General features: G+C 38.1%; 1 protein-coding gene across 3 annotated transcripts; it reads right to left on the bottom strand.

Moving 5' to 3' along the window:
* Nucleotides 1-23,161, bottom strand: mffa (mitochondrial fission factor a). Of its 3 annotated transcripts, XM_061925648.2 has the most exons (8): nt 22,961-23,161; nt 18,983-19,200; nt 18,667-18,836; nt 18,468-18,556; nt 9,301-9,465; nt 4,367-4,423; nt 4,083-4,167; nt 1-622 (listed from the first exon to the last, which is right to left on the bottom strand). In XM_061925648.2, exons 2-8 carry the CDS (start codon nt 19,194-19,196, stop codon nt 491-493), a joined length of 912 nt encoding a protein of 303 aa, XP_061781632.1. In that variant the 5' UTR covers nt 19,197-19,200; nt 22,961-23,161; the 3' UTR covers nt 1-490. The 3 variants fall into 3 exon arrangements, with proteins under 3 accessions (XP_061781632.1, XP_061781633.1, XP_061781635.1); XM_061925649.1 differs by lacking the exon at nt 9,301-9,465 and having other exon boundaries at nt 10-622; XM_061925651.2 differs by lacking the exons at nt 4,367-4,423; nt 9,301-9,465 and having other exon boundaries at nt 59-622.
* Nucleotides 23,162-24,960: the final 1,799 nt, after the last annotated feature.

Below are 24,960 nucleotides of genomic sequence, written 5' to 3'. Positions count from 1 at the left end.
AAAAAAAATTTGTTTTGTTACTTGCAAATTGTTGGGCGTGAGGAAAACCATTTTTGTGTGTTTGCAGAGTTTTGAGTGTAGTTTCACTCCAGTTTTAATACACCTTTTTCACTTGATATTCACATAATGCTCTCTAAAATAAACATAGAACTTCATTACACACATCAGAGCGTTTATGTTCCTACTTTGGTAAACCAAGCTGTACTTTATTCATGAATCCTTTCCAAAGTGACACATATTTACAATTAATGCTTCTTAGCATTGCTTGAGGTTTAGGTTGAAAAACAAAATATGACAGCAGAAAACTAGCAAGAACACGAAAGTAAAAAAAGAAAGAAAAAAAAAAAAAAGAACTGTACATGTATAAGCCAAAGAAGAAAATAGTTTATGATTGTTCCTTAGATGGCCTGAGTGCAGCGTCTACAACTTATCATACACAGTGTAGGGATATTATGTTTTGACGGTGTTATACCATAAATACAGATGTATTTTAACGCCTCAACCACACCCAGGTGTTGACCAGCCAGAAAGCTACTGTGACAGAGTACAGGATCATCTCTCGTTTTGCTCGCTCTTTGTTCTCCTCTTCTAGGAGCTGGAGTCTTCGATTCAACTTGATAAGCTGCAAATGAAGAAGGAAAAAAAAGCGTACATTTCCTCAGTTACAGAGACAAGCTGTCATGCCACAGTTGTATTTCTTACTCATTGATTTAATTGTATTACAAATAGAGAAAGAGAAGTGTACAAACGTGTTAGTACCCTAAATTCTGGACTGTATGCCGCTACTATTTTCTGACACTTTGAACACTGCGGCTGGTAAAACAGTACGGCTTGTAAAACAGTATGGCTAATTTGTCGATTTTCCTCCAATAACAGCCATAATAAAAAAGTTTCAAAAGCAAACAAACAAGCAAATACACCTAGAAAGTGTTTTATTCCATCTTATGTACGAGTTCGCTCACTGCAGGTGTCCCTCTATTTTCGGGTAGTGCTTTGGTTTTTTTTCCAACCGTATGGATTCTTCATTTATCACTCCAAGCAACATGTGTAAGTTTTTCAATATAACTATAACAATTCATACTTACTAAACCGTCCCATGTGTGATGTCTGTATGAGTGTTTTCATGCATAGTTGCACGTGCCATCTTGATTAATTTCCCCTCGGGGATTAATAAAGTATTTCTGATTCTGATGTAATGACGCTAGCGTCGCTAGCATGAGCTAATATGCTAACAAGTTTACAAGTGTCTGTGTTAGTATTATTAACTTACTATGGCATTCTTTTTGTATTGTTTCAGTTTCACAAATGTACGTGCCATCTTGATGTAATGACGCTAGCGTCATTAGCATGAGCTAATATGCTAAAAGTTTACAAGTGTCTGTGTTAGGATTATTAACTTACAATGGCATTATTTTTTTATTGTTTCAGTTTCACAAATTTATGTGCCATCTTGTTTTAATGCCGGTAGCGTCGGTATTATGAGCTAATATGCTAACAAGTTTACAAGTGTCTGTGTTAGTATTATTAACTTACTATGGCATTATTTTTGTATCGTTTCAGTTTCAGTTTCACAAATTTCTCAGTAAATTTACCAAGACGTCACCGTGGAGTTATTGGGTCTGTTAAGCTGAAGCTTAGTGGGTCCATGACCATGACTTCTGTTTTGTTTGATCAGTCGTTTTACTGCTGTTTGGAAACAATTATTGTATATAAATAAACATTTACAAAAATCTTTCGTATCGGTATATATCTGCAGTTTATATTCCGGTGTGGCTAATACATGGAAAAATATATTTTTTCTTCAAAAATGTAGTGGGTGCGGCTTATATCCTGGTGTGCTCTGGTCTGTAAAATACAGTACTTGCTAGTACCGTATTTTCCGCACCATAAGCCGCCCTGGGTTATAAGCCGCGCCTTCAATGAACGGCATATTTCAAAACTTTGTCCACCTATAAGCCGCCCCGTGTTATAAGCCGCATCTAACTGCGCTAAAGGGAATGTCAAAAAAACAGTCAGATAGGTCAGTCAAACTTTAATAATATATTAAAAACCAGCGTGATGTGGGCGCGCATGGAGTCGTATATCAACATGGACGGAGCTGCGTGAAAAAAGCCACCCGGCCTCTTCGCGTAAACTTCCCTTAACCACTCGCTCATCTTTTCTTCATCCATCCATCCCTTCGAGTTAGCTTTTATGATGACGCCGGCTGGAAAGGTCTCTTTTGGCAAGGTCTTCCTTTTGAATATCACCATGGGTGGAAGTTTCTGGCCATTAGCATGGCAAGCTAGAACCACAGTGAAGGATGACTTCTCATTCCCTGTGGTGCGAATATTCACCGTACGTGCTCCCGTTGTATCCACAGTGCGGTTCACAGGAATATCAAAAGTCAGTGGAACCTCGTCCATGTTGATAATGTTCTCTGGCCGGATCTTTTTTTCAGCTATCTTGTTTTTACAATATGCACGGAAAGTAGCCAGCTTTTCTTGAAAGTCTTTAGGCAGTTGCTGTGAAATAGTAGTCCGTGTGCGGATGGAGAGATTGCGTCTTTTCATGAACCGGAAACCTGTCGCTTAGTAGGAGCCATTTTGTGGTCTTTACAGATGTAAACACACAAAGGAAATGAAACGTAATATCCGCGCGCTTCTTCTTCTTCTACGGGAGCGGGTGGTTGCTTACAGTAGAAGAAGAAGCGCTTCCTCTTTTATGGGGGCGGGTGCTTACCTTGGCGGTTGCTTGCCGTAGAAGAAGAAGCGCTTCCGCTTCTACGGGGGAAAAAAGATGGCGGCTGTTTACCGTAGTTGCGAGACCTAAACTTTATGAAAATGAATCTTAATATTAATCCATATATAAAGCGCACCGGGTTATAAGCTGCACTGTCAGCTTTTGAGTAAATTTGTGGTTTTTAGGTGTGGCTAATAGTGCGGAAAATACGGTAAGTAAAAAAAAAAAAAAAAAGAGGGGTAGTGTTAAGCTTTTTATTTTTATTGCGCCCTTACTCACTGTATAGTTTTCTTTTATTTGTGTATTGTTAATGCGGAAACTGGGTAACACATGGCACACTGACAAAGCTTAACCTAATGTTACTATAACAATCTACAAGGTTAATATAGGTTGCTTCTCTTTCTTCCCCTCCATTTTTCTGCATTCTTTTGTATCTCTAGTTATCATTATGTATACGTATTGTTGCATTTGAACAACTGTATTGTTGATAATAGAGGTAAATTATTGGTATTGTTCATTATCGATAGCGCTATTTCTATTGGTATTTGTATTGCTCCATTTGTAGTGTAACAATGCTCATTGTCATTTCTGTATTATCATTTATTTCGCTAACTGCTTCTTTGCTATCACTTTTACCATCATATTTGTACATATCGTATTTGCTGATGTTGCTCTATTGTTGTTGTTGTTATTAATGTGTTCGCTGTTGTTGTTTTTGTCTCTCTGTCTAATTCCCTTCTTGTCCCCACAATTTCTCCCTCTGTCTTCCTTTTTCTCTCTTTCTATCCCCTCCTGCTCCGGCTGCATTAAATGATAATATACATTTAATAAAGTCAAATACAAATAAGGCAACAAGAGAAGTATCCTACACTTCTCTTTTGTAAAGTAAATCTGAACAGCCGATATGTGCATCTACATCAACTATATGATTTGCCTGAGAAGCTGGACAGGACAAAAAAAAATAAATGAATAAAAAAAGGAAGAAAAAAACAGACAAAAAAAAACGTTAATGTGGAAGCGGATGTGACGTCACCAAACATGCGACGTCATCACGTTGTTGTGAACGTTCTCTCTTGGTGCGATATGCATGAAGAAAAATCTGTTTGTATGAAGAATAAATATGCCTTGGCTATGTAGCTGAAGAGAAGACGCTGAGTTGGCTCTCTGTTTACTGTCCCCACGCATGCGAACGTTGTTGCACTCTGCATATCAACCTCGTAACAGGTAAGATTAAATAAGCTTTGCTTCTTCCTACTCCTTTTTGGACATTTTTTTAATTAAATTTTTTTTTTTTTGTGGATATATTATATTGTAACTGTATGCATGTTCGAAATACACTTAGCAACAAGAGCAAACCTGACCTGTCGTCGAAGTGTTGCTGCATCCACAACGGTCATGTCATCGGATCCCCCATCCAGAGAGGCTTCGTAGGTTGATAACGCCATCCTTAAATGAGAGAAACACAATGACCTGTATTAAGTTTTCACATACAGTATAGTAGCTCGCATAAAACAGTACATGCAATTTCAAAGTATTTGTTGATATTTCAAGGCCATGTTCCACCCCTTGGCCTCGGGAGGTACAGTAGGTAGGAAAGCATGAGTAGAGGGGAGGAGGAACAAAATGAGTGCTACGTGATTGTTACCTGGATTCATTCAGGGGGTTGGAGCTTGAAGCCGACCCCCCTCGCAGTGATGGTTTTCTACAGAGGTAAGGAAATACGGGTTTGGGAAAAAGGGGAAAAATAAGAAGACAGAAGTGGCAAGTAGCATAGTGCTGGACACATGCTCACACAAGGGGCGTATTCATCCCATACATTTGTCATATGCTTCCAACAATTGCAGAGGCCTTTAACGAAGTTTGTTGTTTCGACTGATGTTTTCTTCACACATATTTGTAGAACTTGAACACCAAAAAACTGCTGTATATCACTTAAAAAAATATAATAACACAACCAGGAACAACATTTGGATTTCATAAGTGGGTGGGACAAAATGTACGTGATTACAGGGGGGCGTGGTTTGAAGGATAAAATGCATGTTTGCTTTTTTGCCCTTTTATATTTGTGTAAAACAATTTTAATACCATTTGACTCAAACCTAAATTCATTTAGATGCGTTGATTGAGACGTTTATTAGTAGATTGCACAGTACAGTACGTATTCCGTACAATTGTGACCACTAAATGGTAACACCCGAATAAGTTTTTCAACTTGTTTAAGTCGGGGTCCACGTTAATCAATTCATGGCATATGTTGTATTATTACAAATATATGATAATAAAAGTAACTCACGATTTGATTCGATTCCGATTCTTGACCTACTCAGTGGCCTAGTGGTTAGAGTGTCTGCCCTGAGATGGGTAGGTTGTGAGTTCAAACCCCGGGCCAAGTCATACCAAAGATTATAAAAATGGGACCCTTTACCTCCCTGCTTGGCACTCAGCATCAAGGGTTGGAATTGGGGGTTAAATCACCAGAAATGATTCCCGGGCGCGGCACCGCTGCTGTCCACTGCTCCCCTCACCTCCCAGGGGGTGGAACAAGGGGATGGGTCAAATGCAGAGGACACATTTCACCACTCCTAGTGTGTGTGTGACAATCATTGGTACTTTAACTAACTTAACTTAACTTTGGAAGTGACGATTCAATTTAGAATCGATTCTCGATTCAACCCACATCTGTAATATAGTATTTGGTATATAAATTATAATAAAACCTCCTGTTGGCCTAAAAACATCTTAAATTTTTTTATGTTTTTTAAATTTTATTTACAAAAATCACAGAATGTTAATCAATCTGGTAAAAGAAAATAGAGCAACCTAACTCCACCTTAATCCCACCTTTACAATACTTCGTAAATACATTTATTCAGCAATTGAGAAGACATAAAAATACAATACTTCAAAAGCATTGTTTTTTTTTTGTACCGGTAATTGATTCTCGAAAATTACGAATCGATTTAGAATCGCAATATATAAAAATCGCGATTTAGATGTGTATTTATTTTTATGAGCCCCCCTACATGATAACAAATTATTTGTCTATTTTAGTACAAATTTAAAAATAAAGGAAACGACCAGTGATGAGCGAGCTACTTGGAAAATGTAGTAAGCTAAGCTACACAACAAATGCAATTTTATTATTATACAGGAACGTTTTTTTAATGAATGCATATCATGTTTCTTGCACAAAATTTGGTAGCAGTTTTATCAGCAGTTTTATCAACAGCAAAGTTCTTCCAGGCTGAATTTATAAATGATAAATGATAAATGGGTTGTACTTGTATAGTGCTTTTCTACCTTCAAAGTACTCAAAGCGCTTTGACACTACTTCCACATTTACCCATTCACACACACATTCACACACTGATGGAGGGAGCTGCCATGCAAGGCGCTAACCAGCACCCATCAGGAGCAAGGGTGAAGTGTCTTGCTCAGGACACAACGGACATGACGAGGTTGGTACTAGGTGGGGATTGAACCAGGGACCCTTGGGTCGCGCACGGCCATTCTTCCACTGCGCCACGCCGTTCAATTTTGGATTGAAATTTGCCAGCGAGCCCACCTGTCAGAGTTTCCTCACTCATCTTTGTACTGACGTACGCATTGATCTGATCACTGATTGTAATTGCATGATTAATCTAAGTGTGTACATGATTAATGCGATAATTTGTTGATTAATCACATAAATTAACTCGTTAATTTTGACAGCGCTAATTTCTTTGCTTGCCATAACCTTTTTTTTTTTTTTCTAATACATTAAAATTGCTTATCTAAAATGTGTGCATTAAAGGGGTAATAATATTATGACTACTTTGTATTAGAAATGGCTACAGCAGAGGAGCCAGTCTGCCGCAGAACAAGAGGATAGTGAAAAAGAAGGAACTTACGGACTACGACGCCGGACTACATTGGCGCAATTTTCGGGTAAATCTTGACCATATATGGAGATATCCGCTGATGTCACCAATTGGAAAAATGGCATGAATGACAAATTCCAAACGGCTTGTTTGGAGGTAGTATGAAGGAAAGCAAGATTGTTTTATAAATACACTATACAAACAAAAGTATTTGGCCACCCATCCAAATGATCACAATCAGGTGTTCTAATCACTTGGCCTGGCCACATCCACTGGTGTGGATGAACTTGACTGGCCTGCACAGAGTCCTGACCTGAACACAATAGAACACCTATGGGATGAACTAGAACGGAGACTTAGAGCCAGGCCTTCTCGACCAATGCGCTTTTGGAAGAATGGTCGAAAATTCCTATAAACACACTCCGCAACCTTGTGGACAGCCTTCCCAGAAGAATTGAAGCTGTAATAGTTGCAAAAGGTGGACCGACATCATATTGAACCCTATGGGTTAGGAATGGGATGGCACTTCAAGTCCATATGTGAGTCCAGGCAGGTGGCCAAATACTTTTGACAATATAGTGTATCTCCGCCATGTCTCCATGGTTTCATTTCAAAGTTTTGGGACTTATGCAGATCCCAAATACACAAAAACAGGTACCAATAGGCAAGAAAAGTAGATTTTGCATAATAGGTCCCATTTAAGAATTTATTAAAAACAATTTTAATGCGGTGGTCGTGTGGAAACAACGTTTTGGTCACTTAATGCGGTTTAAAATGTGATCTTTTTTTTTTAGTTGCACTCAAAACTGTTAATTTAAAACAACAGTATAAAAATATAAGCTTATTTTCGAATCAAATTATTTGATTAATCGTTGCAGCTCTAACTGTCCTAATTTTGTCGCGTCCATGTGCATTTGTGGTGCGGTTGATGTGGTTGGACCAGGAAGTGGGCGGGACATAATGCTTGCCGCTCGCTCAACAAATGGGGCGAGACAGCCACACCGCAAATTATTTGCCACTTACCAAGATTTAAAATTGTATTTCTAGAAATGTCCCTAGTTAAGAGTTATTTACTTATTTTTGGTCATTGACTTTACATCATAACCCTAATTTTAGCCTTGATAATTATATTTTGTCTATTCTAGTCAAGAAAAGTTAAAATAGAGAAAATAATAAAATAAGATAATTTGGTTTTCCTCACAAAGAAAATCTTGTTTAAAAAAATTCTGCAACATTCCGAGGATGCTTAATTTAAGAATTGCAAATTGAATAAATAAAGTTAAAGTTAAAGTACCAATGATTGTCACACACACACTAGGTGTGGCGAAATTATTCTCTGCATTTGACCCATCACCCTTAATCACCCCCTGGGAGGTGAGGGGAGCAGTGAGCAGCAGCAGTGGCCGCGCCCGGGAATCATTTTTGGTGATTTAACCCCCAATTCCAACCCTTGATACTGAGTGCCAAGCAGGGAGGTAATGGGTCCCATTTTTATAGTCTTAATGCTTGTTTTCAGAATGAAATACTTATTCCTATCTTAAAAGTCCTGCTAATTTCTTGACATACAAATCTTAATTTAAGATATTATATCAAGTAAAGTTAACTAGCTGCATTGACAGAAAATTTCACCAGTTTTTAAGTTTTTTTTTTCTACATTTGAGTGTTTTTATCTTATATCTTGTCAGCACTTTTTTGCAGTGCCCCTATCCGTGACATACAGCAGCTATACGCTGCAAAATCTGAAATCTAAGTAAGATTAAATATCTCAAATAAGGGTGATATTTGTTTATTTTCTGTCTGATAAGATAATTCTTCTCACTAAGCAGATTTTATGTTAGAGTGTTTTACTTGTTTTAAGTGTTTTGGTCCTAAATGATCTCAGTAAGATATTACAGCTTGTTGCTGAGATTTTATGACCTATATTGAGTAAAACATGCTTGAAACTAGAATATCAACTGCTGCAAACCTGTGTCATCAACACTCACAAGTATAAAACTACTTTTTTAAAGTAATAATTTCTTACTTCAAGCATGAAAAAAAAAATCATGATGTATGCATATCATTATGTCAAGGTAATGGCACTAGCATTTACTTAATTTAAGAATATTTTTCAACATATTGAGCAAAAAGGTCTCTTTTTTTTCTACCAAGAAAAGTGCACTTGTTATTAGTGAGAATATACTTATTTTAAGCTATTTTTGGGTTCATTGAGGTTAGCTAATTTTACTTATTTTGGAAAGTCTTGACAAGCTGAATTTTCTTGTTCTATTGGCAGATAATTTTGCTTACTTCAAATAAAATACCCCTAATTTTTAAATATTTTTTTCTTGTTTTTGAACACTGACTTTTTGCAGTGTAAGAGTGTCATAATCAGGATATGTTCTTTAATTGAATATTATTTTGGTGTTAATAGACAACACAGTATTAACAGTTAGTATAACTCATGCAAATGTTTACTTTTAGCCCAAGAAATATGACGATTAGTACAATATATTTAACCACAAGGTACAAAAGTCTATTTATAGGACCAATTCTGCATTGTGTTTTCTAAAAATAACATATCACAACGTGGCAAAAAAAACCCTCTCACTTAAGATGTACATAAATATGTATTTCCTATTAGAGTGAGCTTGGCTGCTTAAGAAACGCTGACTGACTTTGAACTTTGAACAAACTCTCCTCACCGCCGACAAGAGATTTGTGACAATTAGGAGGTCACCTGCGAGGGTTTTCATCCAAGACCTCAAGGACCTGCTGGTAGGCCCGGCGTGTAGTGGACTGGAGGAAAGATAAAACGCCACTAGCGCTGTACAGCTTGTGCTCTTCTTCGGCCGCAGTGGGAGGGGAGCGGGGGTGAAGGGTGGCTTGTGGGGGCGGTGCCCCACTGCTCGGAGGCAACCGTTAAGAGCAGCCAATTTAGAAAACAAAAAATGAAAAGAAATGGGACAGATGAAGAGAGAAGGGAACAAGGAAGGAAAGGGACAGAAATAAGGAGAAGGAACTATCCTCAAATATGTACATTTTACAAATCAATAGTGCTTGATTGCTCAACAAGAAAGGATTTAGGCCATGTCCATACACACACTTTAAACACTCTTCTATGCCTTCTGGCCTCTTGTCCACATACAAACGCATACATGTCCTTAAAAACTCACACTTTTGAAACCGCTGGCCAGTGTGACGAGTTTCAAAAATCGGTCCTCACATCGTCTGATGATGTCACAAATGTGCGCCGTCATTTCCATGGTACAATGACAAAACAACACTGGCTTGCCGGCTTTGAACATACTAAGAGGACATACTTTGACAAGCAAGACTTGTTGGCCTGTGCCAAAACCTCATTCAGAATTTGGGTACAGTTCAAGCGCTATTTTGGGTTACGGTCTATTTCTAGTCTTGCACCAATCACTGCTAATCATGCTTTCCCTCCCTTTCTTGTCGATGGTGCCTTTTTAAGATGGTCAAGTCTGGGAATGAACAACATAAAAAATGACATTGACAACACTTTTTGCCTCTTTCCAGCAACTTTGTGATACATTTCCACTCCCTAATCAAGACTTTTTTTTAGATATCTACAGATTCGCAGTTTTGTTCGTAACACTTTTTCAAACTTACCGAATGACAGTTTTAGATGCTTTGTTGACACCACTTTAAAAGGATCAATTACACATATTTACATTACAATTTTTTATTTACGGCCTGAGTCTCTGAAATCTATTAACTCACTTTGGGAGGAGGATTTAGGAGTGACTTTTCTTTGGAGAGCTGGACAGAGATTTTAAGTAGAGTTCATAAGTCTTCTATTTGTGCTGGACACAGCCTTACTCAATGCAAGCTAACACATCGTACTTACTATATCATGGTCCAGCTAGCTAAGATGTATGACGGAATATCGCTATTATGTGATCGGTGTCAACAGTCCCCAGCTAACTTAAAACATGTTTTGGATTTGCCCATCCATGTGGAGTTATTGGACTTTGGTAATTGGCGAAAAGATCGAACCGAATCCTCTAAGTGGACCATTTGGGGTAGTACTAGGGGTGTAACGGTACGTGTATTTGTATCGAGCCGTTTCGGTACTGGGGTTTCGGTGCGGTGCGGAGGTGTACCGAACGAGTTTCCACACGAACATATTAAGAAGCGTACTGCAAACAATACTCAAAAAGCCAGAGATTTGAGGCATTTAAGAAACTCCGCCCGGACAGCTACGCTAAAGAGGACATGTCTGGTGAAAAGAGGACGTATGGTCAGTCTATCGTAGCCCGTTAGCTGCTAGCAAAAGAGGACATGTCCGGTGACCGGGCTAGGATAGACTGACCGTACGTCCTCTTTTCACCGGACATGCCCTCTTTTGCGGGGCTGTCCGGGCGGAGTTTCTTAAATGCCTCAAATCTCCGGCATTTTGAGTTATGGTTGCGTGTATTAACAATGTACTTTCAGGGTTAAGAAGGGGTTAAAAACAAAACAAATTGTGCGCGCAGCAGCATTCGTGAGGGAGGGGCAGAGACAGAGAGTGAGAGCAAGAGAGTTATGATAAACGCGCATGCGTCGCCAGGCTCTGCTTTTTATCCATAGATTTATCAGATTTAATTTTTTATTATTTATAGCAGGGGTGTCAAAAGTGTGCCCCGGAGGCCATTTGCGGCCCACAGCTAATGTTTTAAAGGCCCACGGCACCATTCTAAAAATACTTTAAAATAAACAAAAACATAACAAAGGTGAAATAAAAAAGCTTAAAGGTGAAATGTAATTTAGAAAAAGTTGCAATGTTGACTAATAAAACAAAGCTGGTTTTTTTCTCTTTCAAACTGTCATTGCTCAAAACATAATATTGAATCAAAATCAATGTTATTATGAATTATTGACCTATCCAAGGTTCCGATGACTTCTCATCAAATATTCCACTAAGAAAAATATTTTTGGTGGAAGATTTTGCAAATTTGGTAAATAAATAACCAAAAAATTTATATTTTGTTGTTTTCTTACTGTACCGAAAATGAACCGAACCGTGACCTCTAAACCGAGGTACGTACTGAACCGAAATTTTTGTGTACCGTTACACCCTTAGGTAGTACCTCAGTCATCTTCCCTTAGCGAATCCAAAACGTATCTTGAAGCATTCAATACTTTACTAGAAGACTCATTGTGTTAAATTGGAAGGCAACAGCGCCTCCTTGTCACACCCGCTGGATTAAAGATGTTCTGTATTTTCTCAAACTGGAGACGATTAGGCTGACATTGAACAGTTGTTCTGTGAAGTTTCAGAAAGTATGGGGTGATTTCCTAAAATATATAAAAGAGACTGATCTCAAATTTAACCACAATTGAAAAGTAATTGAAAGGTAGATAATTGATGAGCCTTTTGTCTGCTTTTGTGTATTGCTGCATCGTGTTGGAGACATTCAGGAGTGCAGTTGTCTGTGGCTTCATGTCAATATTTGCCTGTACTTATTTGACTGATGCATATATTTTTTTCAATTACTGTATTTTTCTGAGTATAAGTCGCTCCGGAGTATAGGTTGCACCGGCCAAAAATGCTTAATAAAGAAAGAAAAAAACATATATAAGTCACATTTTTTGGGGAAATGTATTTGATAAAAGCCAACACCAAGAATAGACATTTGAAAGGCAATTTAAAATAAATAAAGAATAGTGAACAACAGGCTGAATAAGTGTACGTTATATGAGGCATAAATAACCAACTGAGAACGTGCCTGGTATGTTAACGTAACATATTATGGTAAAAGTCATTCAAAAACTATAACATATAGAACATGCTATATGTTTACCAAACAATCTGTCACTCCTAATCGCTAAATCCCATGAAATCTTATACGTCTAGTCTCTTACGTGAATGAGCTAAATAATATTATTTGATATTTTACGGTAATGTGTTAATAATTTCACACATAAGTCGCTCCTGAGTATAAGTCGCACCCCCGGCCAAACTATGAAAAAAACTGTGACTTATAGTCCGAAAAATACGGTACAATTTATACATAATTTTTGTGGGTTACTTGTTTGTGGGAGAAAAAAGAACATTTGACATGTGTTTGATTGTATTTCTTGTCTGTATATGTCAAAAATGTAATAAACAAATGTTTTAAACAAAAAAAAAAGAAAAAAGAAAGGGATATGCCGATTGATCGGCCGCTTTTCGTTAAAAATTAAGTGGTCGTCATTGCCGATTTATTGCTGATCACAAACCCTAAATCCCTCTGGCTGACACTGCATTTATTTGATTTTTATCCCCATGCATAGTGTGGAGCCACTCCCCCTCGCTAATAATAATCACCTCCATTACGGCATATAAACTTAATTTCTTAGTACTGTGCTATACATGTTACACACTGAGGGCAAGCCTGGAGCAGGCATGCTAAGCTATCCGCTAAGCTAGCTTTAAACAACAGCAATAATTAAGTGCTTAGTAAAGTTTAAGAAGTGTAGATGGAACCACGTTGCAAAAGAAAGTAAGCGTATTAACAGGAAATTAACAAGTAGGTTAGTAGGAGTTAGAGAGAGGATAATATAACAAATATTGGGGTGTCAGCATTGTCACAGTCAGTACCCAAAGCCAAGAGGAGGGAGAATTGCCTCATAAATTGGTGGTGTCGATACTAATCAGTATATGTCCGATACAAGACTGATAAGGTCGCTATTTTTATTTACTCAAAATCATTTTCTTTGTTTTTGGTTATGTTCACAAACTCACGGAATAATTCACTGGCCAAAGGAAGACTTTGAGGGCGACTTTGAGGCAAAAACCAAAGGATGTTAGTACATACTTAGTAGCTTTGGTTTAGTTATTGTGTACGATTGACTTTGTTTTGATCAAACAATTGTATGCAATAAAAGACAATAAAGAACTACTTAAAATAAATATTGTGTTGATATTGTTAAACTGTCAGTAGCAATCCCCATAAATAAATGTCAAGATTTACACTTAATGCATGTGATCGATACAGAGAGCTTTGGATATTTTGTTGAAGTATCCCACAATGCATTCAATGCACACATAATATTTCTGAACTATTCAGTAGAAAATAACATTCCAACAGACTTTGTTACAATGGAGAAATACCCTGAGTCACATGATAAGAAGTCCCTTCGTCGTTATAAGGAGCAAACAGCCGTAATTGAATGCAAGGATCCGTACAAGATCGAAAAGTCTGAATGGAGTAGAGATCAGACATCTTCCTCAATGTTTCATACCCGGACTTGATGAACTACTTAATTTTCCAACCGAGCCCATTTTACACAGTCTCAAAAGTTTTGTTTGTTAATGGGTTTGTGACTTTTGTGTTTATCTGTATAAACCCAGTGGACATCTTGTAGTCAAGGCCAGAGTCATGCACTCGCAGAATTGATCCGGCCCAAGTTTGACATCTTGGATTATTAGGAATAACCAATCTAATGTCATGTCAGCACACTGTGACTGTAAAGCAGGATAGTGAGAATGTTGTTCTGTCAGGTTCAAACACTGATGACATCTATTAATCAGACAAGAAGCAAGGAATCAATCAGAGACAGAGTTCAATCTAGCTCATGAGGAGGAGGAAGTCCTTGGCTGTTGGCGGGCTCAAACAAAGATAACATCTACAGCTGAGGCCACCCCTCAGACAAGAAGTATTTGTCCTTGCTCACATTAGAAAAAGTCCAACTTGAGCACAATAGCTAAATAACTAAAGCAACGGACTTTAAGCATACTAAAGTTAGTGTGATAATATATATATAATTATTCTAACATTTCTCATGTCGATTCGCTTTTGTTTTATGTGGAGACCACAGTCCGGATAAGAGAGGTGAGTACTATATTCATCAATACAACTACTATCAAAGTTCTGACCAAGCACATCAAGTTAATGCAAACTGGGACTGTATTTTTTTTAGATTAATTTCTACTTACAAAATATTCTTATGGCTAGCGGCAATGCATTATGTGAAATGTAGAAAAACCTGAAGCCCTCTATTGGTATCGGCCGGTCTGACACATGGATGATTGGTATCGGAATAGGCAGCATAACACCCTGATCGGAACATCCCTAGTCATAGGAAATAAACATTATCTCATGTTTTTAACCCTTATTGAACAACAGAACATAACATGATTTACTTATGAGTGTTACTGTGTTAGTTTCACAAACACACACTCTTTAGGCAATTAAAAAATATATGTATGTTGTTTCCTGGACACTGTGAGTGTGGGCTGATCTCAATTATAATGTACATGTCATTGCATAACACCTAACATTATCACATTGACAGAGGCGTAATGCCACCAAGTCACCTTTGGCTGCTTTTCCAGGCTTCTGATTGGACAAAATGTGCATGAAAGCAGGTGAATGCGTTTGCATGTGGACACTTGTGTGGATGTATCCGTGTTCGTGTGGACATTGCCTTTGTGACATACAAAGCAAAACTAAGCAAGAACAGCCCTGAAGAAATCATTCACATCATCTTCAGTGCAGAACTTTTCACATGCTACATAGAACCCACACACACGTATGACTATTATGATAAAGCAAAAGCACAAACCACAATTTAAGAAACGAGCTGTGAAAAGGGGTCTATGTAAAAATATGGAGAGCAAATCTGTACTGTGATGTATAAGATGTGAACCTTTTTTAGATTGATCAATTAGTAGTAATTACATTTTAGTTGTCAATTGATTAGTGACAAAACGCAGATGGGCCATTTCACCGATCGGTGCCATGAACATCCCCAGGAAGCACTATATAGCATACTTGCCAACCTTGAGACCTCCGATTTCGGGAGGTGGGGGCGTGGTTAAGGGGGGAGGAGTATATTTACAGCTAGAATTCACCAAGTCAAGTATTTCATATATATATAAGAAATACTTTATATATATATATATATATATATATATATATATATATATATATATATATATATATATATATATATATATATATATCAATCTATCTATCTATCAAGAGGGACAGAGACAGCGCACAGTGCATGTGGATCACATGTTACCATGGCGAGAAAACATGGAGAGACTGCCAGTTATCTAGTCTCCACCAATTGCAGAAAATGTGCCATCAGTACAACTGGACAGTGCTGTTACAGTTCGATCACCAGGACCATCAGTGAGTCAGACACAAACTAGTCTCATCATTGAACCAGATTCAAGGGCTGCTGAGTTGCCATCATCAGAACCCAGATCACCCACAACAAAAACTCCACCAGTGATCCATAGGTGCCCAGAAAGGTTTCGAGTACCACCAAAAAAACTGAATCTCTGAAGAGAGTATAAAAATCTGTGTTAAAGATGTACAAATACTGTTTGTATAATAAGCATGTGATTGTTTACAAATGAGGGTTAAGAGTTCAGTACTAAAAAAAGAAAAAAGAATGTGGCTTAAGTACAGTTTTTTAATTGAACTGCTGCATTTTTTGGTTGGGTTGTTTATTTCTTTTGAGTAACTTCTACAATTCTAAAAGGGGAGGAATGTAATAGAGTGATCTATGTTTATCTGTTGCCATCTCCTGGTGAATGTTTGCTATAGCGTACTGGGGTTACTTTTTGGTTGGCCAACAATTTACGTGGTGTTGCGCACCGGACGTCAAGTGTGTGAGTCTGTTCTGAAGTCTACAGTAAAGAGACGTACTTCATCACCTCGCCTGGTTATTGCCTCCAACTCAATATATTACAACAACATTGACCTGGAGGGGGCGTGGCCTCCAGGTCCACCTGAATTTCGGGAGATTTTCGGGAGAAGATTTGTCCCGTGAGGTTTTCGGGAGAGGCGCTGAATTTCGGGAGTCTCCTGGAAAATCCGGGAGGGTTGGCAAGTATGCTATATAGACAATGTCCTACACATCGATCTGATTGCTTTTTTTAATAAATGCAATTTAAAAGATCACCGGTAATATAAAATTATCTTGAAAACTAGAAAAATAGCATTGTTGCCAGGCCATGCATACTAAAATTAGACTTTACCGTGAAATATAATCATTTAAATCCTTCAAAAGTATTATATTCCTACAAATTTGTGTTACTTCTTATTCTCAACTATACTTGAAATATATTTTCTTTAAAAAAAAGTAAAATTTACACTTCAATAACTAAGGTTTCACTCAGTCCTGTTACCCAAATTACCCCTTTTGAAATATTTGGAATATCCCACAAAGCACGTGGTCTACAGGTAGTTGCATCACCTCAATGATTGGTCAAAGGGCACTCACGTGACTACAGGGTGACTAACTTAGAGTTGATGCAACGTGCTTGCGGCGCTTCCTTGTTAGTTTTTTGACGTGTAAAAATGCCCTGTTGTGCAGCATGGTGCTGCTCCACCCTCGAGAATTGTGGAAACCTTTTACATCGCTTTACCAACAACCCGGAGAGGAGACAAGTATGGAAGGTTCGCCATCAACACAGGAGAGCCACCAATTACAGCCTCTTGTACGGGGAAAACACGACACGTCTGCATTTTGTTCAGGAGAGAACACACAGAAGATAATACAAATAATAACAGTAGAAGTTAATCAATTAAAGAGATAGTCAGTTTTTGTCTCAGTAAAACTAAGATAATGCTATTTGGTAACAGAAGAGAAAGTCAAACACAAATATAAATAGACGGACATTGAAAGAGTAAAAGAAACCACATGTTGGGTGTAATAATAGAAGATAAAATTGAGAATATGATATAAAATATACACCATGAAGTGGCAAAAAATATGTGAATTATTATTAAAACAAAATATGTTCTGGCCAAAAAAAAATCACTCCACATTCTCTACTGCTTACTAGTGTTATCATATCTGAGTTATTTTGCAGAAATATGGGGAAATAACGACAAAAGTACCCTTATTCACTCAAAACATCAGTTCGAATAATACATAATGAGTAACACATACAGTGAGTACAAATACATCGGAGGCACCCACCACAGTTGACATCCTTCGCATAAAAGTCACCAATTCTCCGTGATTGTTGGTCCAAAGCAAATGAAGATTTTGGCATAATGAGTGGTTTTTTTGGTCACTCTGTGTAATTTTTTTAATTTTTGCACCGTCGGGTGCGTGTTAAAGTGCATGCTGGTCACTAAACATTGCAGGAAAGTAGAATCAGAGTGTGTCAAATCTGCCTGCAAAATTATACGTTTGCAAAATAAAGCATGTAATGAACTGGAGTATGTTTTGAACATTATTTAGACAAACTATTTTGTCAGAAACGACAGCAATTGCATTCATCCGGGCACAGCCGCATACGTCCTTAGTAGCAGACATGGCGTCTTATTATTTAGTTGGCCATACTCTATTCAGACTAGTGGTACACATATTACAGTTTGAGAGTCACTGCTGTAGACGTTCACCCCGCAGCACCTGCAGTGAGTGAACTTGTCCCAAAATATGGCGCTGTAGCACAAACAATAACAGACCTTTCCAGTGTCTGTTGAAAACTATTTGTTGTATACAAATCATTATGACCATTAGCGGGGGGTAAAAAAATCCATAAATTATCCACGCCGTTTTATAGGCCGCGGGATTTGAAGCGTAGGAAAAAAGTAGCTGCTTATAGTCCAAAATTTAACAACCTTTAAAAAAATGTTTTTTTTAACATATCACACAACTTACCCTTTTTTTTTTTTTTTAATTGTTCACTGTGTGCATTGTCAAATTTAGAGTTGAAAAAGACACAAACATAAGTTTATTTTTAGATGAGTTACAATAAGCAAATGGCATTGATTCGGTGGAATGGCCCAGATACAGACGCCTTAAAGGCAGGGACTAAAGACAACCAGCTCTCTCTTCCAGAACAAAAAGGAAGATAACAAGCGTGGAAAGGAGCACTAGGAATGAGAAGCAGCATGCAGAGGAAGTATCCAATAGCCAATACTGTGCGGCTGAACAAATACTCACGAAGCATCGTGCATCAGTTGACTGCTATGACGGACGGCGGCATTCTCGCTAGCTGAGCGTTCTCGCCTTAATCGCCCTTGGGGCCGCAGCTAGGAGAAATAATCACAATGTGTCTATCCATTGCAGGGATTTACAGGAATAATTGATTATTTTATTTGTAGATTTTCCACACTGTAATGGAACAGCATTGATTGCTTACCACTGCTTCGCTTTCCGGAGTCGCTCTTTGCTCCTCCTCCAGGAAGTCGAGAGGCCGCTCGCTGAGTGTGAGTACTCTGGGCGGGGTCTTCAGGGACAAGGCTTCTAATGGCGTCGACTGGATTAAATCGAGGTCTCTCGGCCTTGCATACTGGGTGTCTTCATTGTCTCCTGACATAAGAAAAAAGTTCCATGAAATACCGTAAGAGCAATTCCTAACTTTGATGAAGCATCACAACAAACTAAACCAGCTGTTACATTTACACACTGTCCCTCCAAATAATCAGATGAAAGTGTACATTATTAAGTACACTGACCTGAGATAACAATTCTTTCTGGAACCTGCATTATGACACTGTGCGGATACTGCTGTGGGCCAATACCGGGGTCCTCCTGGCCTTGTGGAGCCACTTTGAGCATCTCAGGGATCCGCATCCTCTGGCTGATCCCCTCTGTGTACTCCAGGTCATAGTGGATACGGTTCATCTCCGCCATCTCGGCAATGGGGGAGGGGAATGTTGCACCACTCATTTGGCTGTACAAAAACAATAAGATCAATTCACTGATGAGCTTATTGTGAGGTACATAAACTGACTTTTCATAATAAATACATCAACTACTAATGCATCATATTGTAGTTCCTCCAGGATTTCGCTGGCTTTTTTGTGACTGTTGCTGCCTGAATTTGCCTAAGCTTTTTCAGAAAGTTGCTTTGAGGATACATTTTTTCTCAATGACGCTGAGACAACTCGTGAAAAGTGTTCCTTCACCTCAAAAAGCAAAGGACTTCAACAAAAAATGGAAAACACATACTGTAGTGATGTTTTACTCCCTTTATACATGCACACAAAAACCAATACATATACAAACAGAGTATTTAAAGTTCCATGCCCTCATGCGGTTCAGATTTAATAATTGTATTAATTGCACTCAAACTAGGCCTGGGTGATATGGCCTCAAAAGAAAATCTCAGATTTCTTCCAAAAAAAATGTATCTGCAATTTTCCCGACGTTTTTCATTTGAAAGAAACCAATGGATACAAATATAGATATTTCATACCAAGCTTTACTTATATTTAATAAAAAACGGGTAGTGGGAAATAGCACTGCATACACTGCATTTCACTCGAATAAAGCGGGTTCATTTTTAAAACAGATATAAATTGGACTTCGTATAAAATAATTTTTCAAAAAACTGTGATGCTTTTGCTTATATGTGTACCAATAGGCATTGTCCGAATCCAATATATAACCTCTGATGTGAGGCTCAAGATGATCCCCTGCTGGACCCACTATGGACTGGACTCTCACACTATTAACATCTGCGGTCCCCTCCAAGGTTCCTCATTGTATCCCATTGGGTTGAGTTTTTTCTTGCCCTGATGTGGGATCTGAGCCGAGGATATCGTTGTGGCTTGTGCAGCCCTTTGAGACACTTCTGATTAAGGGCTATATTAATACACTTTGATTGATTCTTATTTCTACTGTTATATTTTATTCTTATTGTTGCTTTTTATTTGTATTCTTATTGTTATATTTTCGATTTTATTTCCATTTATACCATTATTTACTTTGTACTTTTCAAAATTCGATCTCAATTGTGTACGCCGCTGCTGGAATTTAAATTTTCCTGAGGGAACTCTCCTGAAGGAATCAATAAAGTACTATCTATCTATGAGATTACATTACGTTATAAACACTAGTTTATTATTGGTTATTTCTTCAGTTTAAGAGCATGATGTAGACAAAAGTCTGTCTGCCTACTAGGGTTGCCACCCGCCCCGTAAAATACGGAATCGACCCGTAATTGGGACTGAAATGTTGCATCCCGTATTGAATGAATCGGGGTGCGGTTTCTTTCGTATTTTCCTATTTGTCCCATGCGTCTGTCACACACTGAACACTGAATTTAACAAAAATGAACAAAATAAAAGCTAAGCGGACCCCCGAGTGTGGCTGTACATGATACATCTGGTTCGCTCTCTTTGTCAAATCCTCTCCGACTCCGTCTGCCTGCACGCAGCCCCGCCCCCCTGCGCTGTCTGTCATGATGGTTGCCTAGTTAGGCTGCTGACCGCACCAGGGTGCACCTACATCCGATACTCCACTGTGTCCTCAACCTCAAAAGAGAAAACACCTCCAAAAATATGCACTTTTTCTACTGTTTTTCTCTTCATCTTTTCATTTGGGTTCACACAAAAAAGAGTTTCATTTTACTATAGTTCTCTTAAAGTGTCCCCAGACAGGCTTTGTTACAGCACTTCATATGCATATAATACAGTATATGCTCAAGTTCAGTCTATTCAGCACACAAGTGTTTCATTTGTTTCCTCTTAAAGTAAAAGTGTCCCCAATCGTTAAATGAATATATATTTACATTTCATTTAAGTATTGTCCTCTTTCAGTAAAGGTGTCCCCAGACAGGCTTTGTTTAATTTACAGCACTTTATATATATATAGAACACAGTAGGCTAGGCCTATATGCTCAAGTTCAGGCTAGTTACGATACATGGAAGTAATCATTTATCTAAACATGTATACGCAAGTTCAAGTGTTCCATTTACTTTTTTGGGTGTTAAATTGCAAACCTTTGTTTAATTTACAGCACTTTAGCAATGTTCATGGCTAATAAAGCACTTTAAACTTTTAAGTATGACTAAATGCTTTCTTGACTTCCCCGTCCTTACTGACCACCAAGTGACCCCAGGGGCCAGGGCCCAGACGCTAATACGACGTGTGAAATAATGTCAATTAAATCAAAGCATTTCGTTTTTTAATATACAAGATACACACGTTTCTATGCATTTCAGGGTTTTGGGGAGCCAAACCCTCAAATTTATTTTGGCCGTGCCGTCGTGAGGAGTGTTCCTTATTTCCAGTTCTGAAAGGTGGCAACTAGAGATGTCCGATAATGGCTTTTTTGCCGATATCCGATATTGTCCAACTCTTAATTACCGATTCCGATATCAACCGATACCGATATATACAGTCGAGGAATTAACACATTATTACGCCTAATTTTGTTGTGATGCCCCGCTGGGTGCATTAAACAATGTAACAAGGTTTTCCAAAATAAATCAACTCAAGTTATGGAAAAAAATGCCAACATGGCACTGCCATATTCATTATTGAAGTCACAAAGTGCATTATTTTGCCTCAAAACAGCAGCTTGGAATTTGGGACATGCTCTCCCTGAGAGAGCATGAGGAGGTTGAGGTGGGCGGGGAGGGCAGGGTTGAGGTGTGGGGAGGTAACAGGGGGTGTATATTGTAGCGTCCCGGAAGAGTTAGTGCTGCAAGGGGTTCTGGGTATTTGTTCTGTTGTGTTTATGTTGTGTTACGGTGCGGATGTTCTCCCGAAATGTGTTTGTCATTCTTGTTTGGTGTGGGTTCACAGTGTGGCGCATATTTGTAACAGTGTTAAAAGTTGTTTATACGGCCACCCTCCGTGTGACCTGTATGGCTGTTGACCAAAATTGCCTTGCATTAAGTTGTGTGTGTGAAAAGTCGTAGATATTATGTGATTGGGCCGGCACGCGAAGGCAGTGCCTTTAAGGTTTATTGGCGCTCTGTACTTCTCCCTACATCCGTGTACCACTCCGTACGGCGGCGTTTTAAAAAGTCATACATTTTACTTTTTTTAAACCGATACCGTTAATTTCCGATATTACATTTTAAAGCATTTATCGGCCGATAATATCGGCAGTCCAATAACTTTATCTTTAATGTCTTCATTCACTCGTTATTTTCGCATTTCTGTTGCATGTTTAAGTATAAAACCGCAATTAGTTTTTTTCCCCCTCAAAATCGTGCGTGCCTTGTGTGAACCCACCTCTACAGCCAATGTGTGACGTCATTTGAGATGTAAACAAAAAAGATAATAATCACATGGTGAGAACCCATGACTTTGTAGACACACTCAAGTTTATCAGATGACAGTGCAGCACACACATATTTACAACAAACTAAATACACCTAATACATTTATCCATATGGTAAACACCGGATAATAATATTAATGCAATAAGAGATCCTAATATTTGACATAGTATGTTTTATTTCCTAGGCTTCCACACAGGTTAGCAAAGCTACGAGAGCGGTCACCCTCAAACTTGTTGAAACTAAAATACACCAATATTTCTAATAAATGCAATTTAAACGAAGCTCAGTGCTGTTGTTCATTAAATGTGTTGCGCATCTGACATTAGGAGAAAGAATCTTATTTTTTGTGTAAAAGACGCTAACCCAACCAGTTAGCATTAGCGTCATTGAAAGAGTTGGGAGCTTGTTTCTCACCTTGTGTTCCTTTTCTGAAGGTAGCTACGTCCTCGCAGGTTCTTTTTACCAGGTCCCGATTGGCGAAGAAAGCTTTGAATTTACCCCAAAATACAGACAAGTGACGAACAATGAGTGTAAAGGGCGGGAGCTGTCAAGTGTGTTATTGTCAGAGAGGAACCTCCTCTCATGCGCGTCTGTGCGCTCAGTAGGACAGGAAAGTACATGTCGTCACAGGAAGTGACGTCACGGGAACGCGCGCTCAAATTAAAAGCACAGACGTTTTTTGGGTTTTTTTTAACCGTCAACGTGTTACGTATAATTTAATACACCTGTATAATATAGTACGAGACCAGATTAAACATAACTAGCCATTATTGTTGTGAGTGTATTCATTAAAAAACATATTTACTGAGGGATATGTGCGTGCAGACACATGGTGATTAATTTGTGTTGTTTTTACAAAAGCTTTTGGACACTGAATTTATGTACCTGAATTTTTAGCGTTTGAGTTTCAAATTATGCTGACGATTTCATTGAATAAAAAAATGTGAGTAAAATATGTGTGGTTTTAAAATTAAGTGTAAAATAAATTAATTTAAAAAAAACTAATTGTAAAAAAAAAAAAAAATCGATGAAGATTCAGTGTATAAGTGTAATAAAAATTAAATGTAAAAACAATCAGTGCAGACATATTTGTTTGCTTCAAAATTCAACCACTTCCGGTCATTTAAGCCTGAAGCACCTCATTGGCTGGATCAGAGACAGGAACGTTCGCTTCAGTCTTGAGTGACCGGAAGTGAATCCTGAGTTTTGAAGCAAGTAATATTTCTGCACTGGATTTTTTAATGCACTGATTTATCAATCAATGTTTATTTATATAGCACTATATCACAAGTGTCTTAAAGGGCTCCCCAAGCCACAACGACATCCTTGGTTCAGAGCCCACATAAGGGCAAGGAAAAACTCACAACCCAGTGGGACGTCAATGTGAATGACTATGAGAAACCTTGGAGAGGACCGCAGATGTGGGTGACACCCCCCCATAGGGGAGACCGGATGCAATGGACGTCGAGTGGGTCTGACATAATATTGTGAAAGTCCAGTCCATAGTGGATCTAACATAATAGTGAGGGTCCAGTCCATAGTGGGGCCAGCAGGAGACCATTCCGAGCGGAGACGGGTCAGCAGCGCAGAGATGTTCCCAACCGACGCACAGGCGAGCGGTCCACCCCGGGTCTCGACTCTGGGCAGCCAGCACTTCATCCATGGCCACCGGACCTGTGCCCCCCCCCTTCCACAAGGGACAGAGGGGCAGAGCAGAAAAGAAACGGCAGATCAACTGGTCTTACATTGTACCTATTTTTATGGACTTGCTTCGAATTGAATTTTGACACAATTCATTTTGTACAATAATTTTTTACATTGAATTTTAAACTCTGTACAAACTGAATTTTGAAACACAAAAAATGTAATGAAATGTTTTTATTCAATAAAATAGTCAGTCAAATTTGATGTAAAAAAATTTAACAAAAATTTTTTTCGTTTTAAATACACAAAATAATCTCCACACAGAGACCACATAACACAGGTATACTCTTTTAGGTATACTATTTTAAAGATGTGCCATTTGGATTTACACTGTATGAAAAAAAATGTGAAAAGGAATTTTACCTTTGCAACCTCATTATACTATTGGCTAAGTTTTATATTCATAAATGTAAGTTTCTCAATACCCGACCTGTTGTTTGTGCCTTTATAAAAGATTTAGAACTCTATGTTAAAACACTCTCCACCTCTAACAACCAAAAAGCTGTGAAAACGATGCTGTGTTCCAAATGTAAATTATTTACTGAAATTGAGAGAGCCTATAGCTTTGCACTTTGTTTATTATACATACAGTATATATATATATATATATATATATATATATATATATATATATATATATATATATATATATATATATATATATATATTTATGTATATGTATATATATATATATAAATATATATATATAC

Source organism: Nerophis lumbriciformis, linkage group LG30 (assembly GCF_033978685.3).
Source record: "Nerophis lumbriciformis linkage group LG30, RoL_Nlum_v2.1, whole genome shotgun sequence".
Classification (NCBI taxonomy): domain Eukaryota; kingdom Metazoa; phylum Chordata; class Actinopteri; order Syngnathiformes; family Syngnathidae; genus Nerophis; species Nerophis lumbriciformis.
This window is presented reverse-complemented; position numbering and strand designations above follow the sequence as displayed.

Bases quoted from the DNA above. Each gene is read 5' to 3' on its own strand.
- mffa (XM_061925648.2), bottom strand. From the start codon at position 19,196: ATGAGTGGTGCAACATTCCCCTCCCCCATTGCCGAGATGGCGGAGATG. The intron at 18,837-18,982 runs GTCAGTGTACTT...TTCTTATGTCAG, and splicing joins AGAAAGAATTGTTATCTCAG to GAGACAATGAAGACACCCAG. The intron at 18,557-18,666 runs GTAAGCAATCAA...TATTTCTCCTAG, and splicing joins CTCCGGAAAGCGAAGCAGTG to CTGCGGCCCCAAGGGCGATT.